The sequence below is a fragment of the Phaethon aethereus genome (genome assembly GCF_964289735.1).
Source record: "Phaethon aethereus genome assembly, chromosome: 3".
NCBI lineage: Eukaryota > Metazoa > Chordata > Aves > Phaethontiformes > Phaethontidae > Phaethon > Phaethon aethereus.
In genome coordinates this window covers 58714526-58721155 of record NC_138576.1, presented here as the reverse complement: position 1 = coordinate 58721155, position 6630 = coordinate 58714526, and the positions used below count along the sequence as shown (strand labels likewise).

Genomic DNA, 6630 nt, shown 5'->3' with positions numbered 1-6630 from the left:
TTTTTAAGTGATGGGAGAGTCCACAGTCACCAGAAAGCCATTACTTTTGACCAGTTGACTCCCTTGATTATTCCTAACACAGTAGAGCCTGTCCCCGACCCCCTGCCTCCAGCTTCTAGCACTATGCTTCTTCAGCCCTTAAAAGGAGTTAACGCAAAACTATCAGGTAAAAACATGTCCGCCTTTGCCCAAGGTGTCTTTGCATTCCAAACTCCAGCAAGCTGGTAAGCTGGATGCAGCGTTTTGGCTACCATGAGAAAAGGGCGAGGGCAGCCATTTTGGAGGCAGCTGGTTTTACCAAACGACTGAGCAGCTGTATCTATTTAAACAGTTTCTAGACATAGTATCTATACCTAATGCTTACCATGTATACATGCACAGTGTCTGTATTACTTCATAGGGTGTCCTGGTAGTACTGCTCATTAGGAAGTATTTAAGACAAGTTTAAGACAAGCATTCTTTTTTGTTTCTATCAAAATACCTTTAAATAAGTACAGGAACCAATAAGCTCTTCCTGTTTCAATCTAGTGATGTGCTAGCATCATGTAATTTTCATCTGACACACTTTCCAGGACTGACAGAATCTGGGTGTGAATATGTCCTTGGGCACAGTCAAAAGCACATGGTTTAAGTTAGGAAAAGGCAGTCATCTCTTTGCAGAGCTGATCTTACAGCCCTGTGTTTCTGGAGCCATTATGTTAGAATAAATTAGAATAAAATAAAGGACCCTCAAATAGTTTCAAGGGACTGAGCCAGAGAATACAACTAGGTAGTGATTTCTCAGACATGACTTATGCTTCTGACCTTATTGTCTAAGTTGGCAGTAGAAATGAAAGTAATGGAGGAGTAGCTTCAACAGCTCTGTACCATCAGAGGATTACTTTTATTTTGCCAGAGAAATCTTCAAGGACCATACACTCGGCCGCAGTTGTCAGAGTCCTCTGGCAGAGCTAACTGCAAATGGCTGGAGTGAATAGCATGAGAAGGAAAGGACGATTTCTTCAAGGAGATTATGGTCAATCTGACCATTTGTATAACACACTGCTTTAAAAAAATATTGTATATCAGGGATAGTTCATGAGCTCAGTAGAAGGTTCAGTCCTGCCGGGTTTGGATTAGCAATTATTAGAGAGAAAAAGTTCTACAGGAGGATGGTAAATCTTATTTTCTGTCCTATTTTGTTTAAATTCTGGAAAATGGAGCAGTGGTAATCGTGGAGGAATTACAAGAAGGATTAAAAGTAGTCCTGACCCAGTGGGGTAGAAAGAGTCGCCACCAAAACTGGAGGAGGTTTTGGTCTGACATACCCAGAACTCCACATTAACCAGTTAAGGTAACTTCTGATCTGGATCAACTCCCAGATCTGAGTTGCAAAACTCTACCTCTTACATCACTACTTTTTTTTTTTTTTCTTGAATTGATACCAAGATGCAAAGAAATTCCAAGGGAAATGCCAGTACAGTGATAATGTGCAGTCAAGCTGGTGACGTAGCAAAAGAGCACCATAGACAACCATGGTTCTGGAACAGTGAGACGAGTACATAATTTAAAAATGACCTATTTCAAGGGGTGTGACAGGTACACTCACAAAGTTTCTTCCGGTTCTCAAACTATTACTGTAGTTTCCACTTTAAATATGGAAATTTCATGTCTAAATTAGGAAATAACCTTCAGTGTGTGCTTACTGTATTTAAAATCTCTTAAAATCACATGATCTGCATGTAGATTTCAGGCTGTCTGCAACCTGTCCTTCTAACTTTACTCTTTACAAACATTTCAAATTACTGGAGCAGGGTGGGACCTTAGGATGATTTTTCCTTTTTTCAAAATAGTTCTACACAACGCATCAATACAAATTTTAAATACTTAACAGGATTTTAATTTGGATTTTCTTGCTGCTTTGTTTGTAACCCTGCTTTTGTTTTAATTACCTTCTGAAATGTGTATTTTTACATCTTTTCCAGTTTGAATTCAATATCTAACATATCCTTTACAGAGGCTGAGAACTATGCACTAACATTGTATCACACATTATTTTTGTCAGCTGCAGACAATGCAACCGCTGCATTTACACTGGGAGAAAGCGTGTAAAGAATTGGATGAATGGCACACAAAATTATGTCACTGTGATGACTTTCAAGTGTGTAAGAAATACACTCCACAGAAATAAATCTTAGGTGGGAGAAATGGTCCATGGAATGTCTTTACCCTACGCATGCACACACATGCATTACTATCAAAAAAATCGCTCGATTTTTGAGAGCCTTGGCACTGAAGCACTGATTTATATCAGTTGTCCAAGATGCCCCAAGGAACTGGGTCCATAACTTGGGGTGTACCTGACAATCAGCCTGTCTAGAAGACACTGGATTTTGTCTCAGGGTGAGCCCTTCTCTGGATGTTTCTGTATCCACCTTTCCAGGGGCATGATCCTCACAAAATGCTTGGAATGCCCTTCCCTTTGTGCAGTCGAACTAGGACAAGGCAGCTTAAAATATGACTCATTGCTATTATTTAAGGAATACTTCAAGGAATCATTCCTTTGTGTTGGTGCTTGTATAGTATCTCTCAGAGCTGTAAATCCACTACCACTGTCCTGCCTGTTTTTCCTCTTTGCTAATAGGAGGGGGAATAAGCTTGGACTTAAATGACAAGAAAATTTGAAAGTAGAAAGCTATATGATAACTGCATGACCATTATGTTTTGATTTTTCAAATAAGAAAGGAGTTGAACTTTTTTTTTAGCATCCAGTACTGGAAAGCCAAGCATTCTCTGTATTTAATAGTGGTAGGGATCTAAATGGTGAACCAGTAGATAGTATGTGAAATCCCAGCCCTATCAAAATCAGTACTTTTCTCCCATTGACTCCGAAGGAATGAGGATTTAATTCCAGAAATTGAAACTGGTTACATGGGGAAATGTACACTAGAGGCAATGATTTGATAATGTGGAGTCTAGGCCGTATACAAAAATTGCTTGAAAAATTATGCGGTAGCATCTTACTGTTATCTTCTTTATAATAGTTTGCAAACAAATATATTTTTTCTGAGGCTTATGGCAAGATTTGCATTACAGCAGTTCATGCTGAGTATGACTTTATTCCAGGAGTGGCACAAACGATGCCCGTTTTTCCAGTGTTGTGAGGGTGTCTGAAATTGTTACTGTGAAATTTCAATTCAAAGTAAATTCAGATGGATTAAATCAAGAATATGGGTGAAATGCAGAGTGACTGGGGAAAAATGAAGAGGGAAGGATGAAGTTTGGATTATAAGATTGAAAAAAACCACATATATAGATGTATGAAACAGTAAAAGACAATTAGTAAATATATACTAAATTAAAACTTTATTAACTAATGTTCTCCAGACAACATGATCCGATGGACTATGGTTGCATACATGCAATGAAGTTGAACACAACAGTAATTTAACATGGAATGTCAAACAAATTTAATATAATGTATTAAATGAAAGAATTTATCTGTGTTGCTGCAAAATGAAACCAAGCTATGTATTTCCTTGGTCAATCTGTGTTCAGCTAAGAGGCAATGCATTTGAAGAAACTGGTAGATTTCTTTAGCATATATTTCAAATAAATTAGCTAGAATTGTACTCTTTAAAAATCCTTTCAACTTCACTTGCATTTCAAACAAAACCTAAAGTGTAAACACTAAAGTTGCTAGAGCCATCTAGAAAGACCTAACTGTCAAACTCAAGAGTGGACATTACAGTTCAGTAAATGTGAATATTTAGAACAAGAAAAATACCAGTTACTGCAAAAGTCATGTAGGCATATTTTATTATTAATCCAGCACAAAGCATTTCTTCTAAGTTTCTCACATAAAAGACTAAAGCTTGCTTACAGTACTACATCTTCTATCATTCAAGCATCATTATTACCTATCAGGGAGATTGGCTAGATGACCTAATGGGTCTTTTCCACCCCTAACTTCTACAAAAGAAAATCATTCATGCCAGAAAGAACATGGTTCGCTACATCTTGGGCTTGATCCTGTAGCCTTTGTTCAGGGAAAACTCCCACTTGACTTAAGAGAGATTTTTCCAGAGTGAGACATCCAGGATTAGGCCCTTTTTTATTTTTCATTTTTAAAAAAGCATCCATTTAGGATACGTGGAAAATATTCTATAGACTTAAAAAAATATAATGACATGTGCTTCACTTGCATTGAAGGAATCAGAGAATGTAAACACCATAGTGGCCCACATCTTCACAATATCCATGAGAAAGTGTCAACTGCAAGTAAATCTGTGTGCATTTATTTATCAACGTAAGCTTCTGAGGGTGTTTTGTGTATACCTTTACCTCCACATCCTCACATATATGTACACCCTTAATATACTTAAAGGCGTGAAAAAATTCACTAAAGGCAGTTGCTTGCCTGTCTTCACACTTAAATCTGCAAGTGGCAGCAAACCGGGCTTTATATGATGCTAATTAGACTGTACATGAGCAGCAGGACACGATTATCGCTGTGGGCAAGAGTGTGGTTGCCGGTTCTACAAGTGTGGAGCCATCCTGCTTACACACATCACAAAATCTACCTGCATGAAGGGCTGGAAAAGCAGGTGACCAAAGTATTTCTTGGTGGGCCATGTCTGAAATTTGAGTTGAATGACTCAAAGGCTGTCGATTGTCCTCACAGGAGTCTTTTGACAACCTGAAGGACTATGTAGGAAAGTTTACCTTCAAAGTGCACTTTCTAAGAATGGAATGTTCTTGACAGGGAAATGATCAGAGGCAATCCTGGACTTTTTTGCTTGCTGAATAGGAAAAATGTTTTCATCTTCAGGCAGCACTTCACCCTGACAAATGTGAGTTCAGTTATTATTGGGTTTTAGTATTACAGAAGATTCTTTAGAAACAAACACGATAGTACACACATACACATACTCTCAGATATTTACAGCCTTTCTAGAAAAACAACCCCCTACCTTAGTACTGACTACCTATCTTTTTCCTTTTTTCTTTTTTTTTTTTAGTATTTAAATTCTTTAAACCAGCTACATTAAATACCAATGTGTACTGTACCACCCCACACCAACCCCACATCCCCCCCAAAAAACAGCAAGTATTTTAAAAGTTTGTTTGCTTGTTTGTTTGTTTTTATGATTGTTAAAATCTCCTGCTTGAGACTGTTAAGTACCACCTCCACTGGAACAAGATCAGCACTGACGGCATCTTCCAATGCACGTCATTTCATAGTAGAGCAAGTACTGCAGCTAGAAGCTTAGATCTCCAGGTCGTCAGGTCGAGGCCGGCTGCTGGCTCGGCTGCTGGCTCTGCTGGGAGGCCTCTGGTCCACAATGGTGAGGGGTTGCAGCTCGTGTCCCGACGCCAGTTTTTTAGTGTTCTGGTGCTCATCAGAGAAGTCGAAGGGCTGGGCGTGCGAGTTGGAGATGGTGCTGCCAGCCTGCCCCATTCTGTTCTGCTCTGCGCTGTAGTTGGCCCAGTTTTGCTCGCTGGCTTGCTTGTTGTAGTTACGACAGGAGGAATTGTTCCTGTCTCCGGTAACGAGCTTGTACCCCGGGGGAGACATGGGAGACAAGGGGGCGGTCGGTGAGGAGCAGCCATTGTAATAAGCATATTTGGGGGAGCCACAGTCCTTGGAAGGGCTCATGGCACCGCTGTGGGAGTAGGGGTCGGTTTTCCCTTTCACACGATCCTTGACACCCTTGAAGAACACATAGAAAAGCTCAATGATGTTCAAGGCAAGAGACACCAAGGACACGACCAGCATGAAGAGGATGAAGATGGTTTTCTCAGTTGGACGGGACAGAAAACAGTCCACTCTGTGCGGGCATGGATCTCTCTCACAGGTGTAGATGGCATTCAGGCTAAACCCATAAATGTACCACTGTATGAGCAAGAAAGCCACCTCAAAGACAGATTTAAACAGGATGCTGATGATGTAAGTACGGAGCAGTCCACCACGCATCTTCACTTTGCCATGCTCTTCAATCCCATACTTGAATTTCTTAATTTCTATTTGCTTGAGGTGCATATCCACATTCACACCATCATTTTGGACCACCTTGAGCTCTTCTTCTCTTTTGTTCAGCTTCTCTTCTTTCCTCATTACATAGAACACGTGCGCCAGGTACAAAAGAGTGGGTACAGACACAAATATGATCTGCAGAACCCAGAAGCGTACGTGGGAGATGGGGAAGGACTTGTCATAGCAGACGTTCTCGCAACCAGGCTGTTGAGTGTTGCACCGGAAAGCAGACTGTTCATCTCCCCAAGCAGATTCAACTGCTGTCCCCAACAGCAAGATTCGGAAAATAAAGAGGACAGACAGCCACACCTTCCCTCCTGCAGTAGAATAGGCTTGAACCTTGTCAAGAAGTTTTCCCAAGGCACTCCAATCACCCATCTTCACAGGATGCTGGCTAAAGGAGGACACAAAGAAAAAAAAAAGAAGTGATGGTTGAGACAGAGCTTTAATACCTTTGATACACTGAATCACAGATCAATGCTAATAGAGCAGCGATGTCACCTGTGTTTTAATTCATGTGTTTTACACAATCTGAAGAGAAACGACAGTTTTATGAAGTTGGGGAACTGAAAAGAGAAAGTAACATATAATGACTCCAAGCACAATGAGAAAAG

At 40.2% G+C, this 6630-nt stretch overlaps 1 protein-coding gene across 1 annotated transcript; it reads right to left on the bottom strand.

Annotated features, from left to right (window-relative positions):
• Positions 1-4465: 4465 nt before the first annotated feature.
• On the bottom strand, positions 4466-6394 carry GJA1 (gap junction protein alpha 1; the record flags this gene model as incomplete). The annotated part of the gene is made up of 1 exon (XM_081998263.1): positions 4466-6394. The coding sequence occupies one exon, from the start codon at positions 6392-6394 to the stop codon at positions 5249-5251; it is 1146 nt and encodes a 381-aa protein (XP_081854389.1). The 3' UTR covers positions 4466-5248.
• Between the last annotated feature and the right edge of the window lie 236 nt (positions 6395-6630).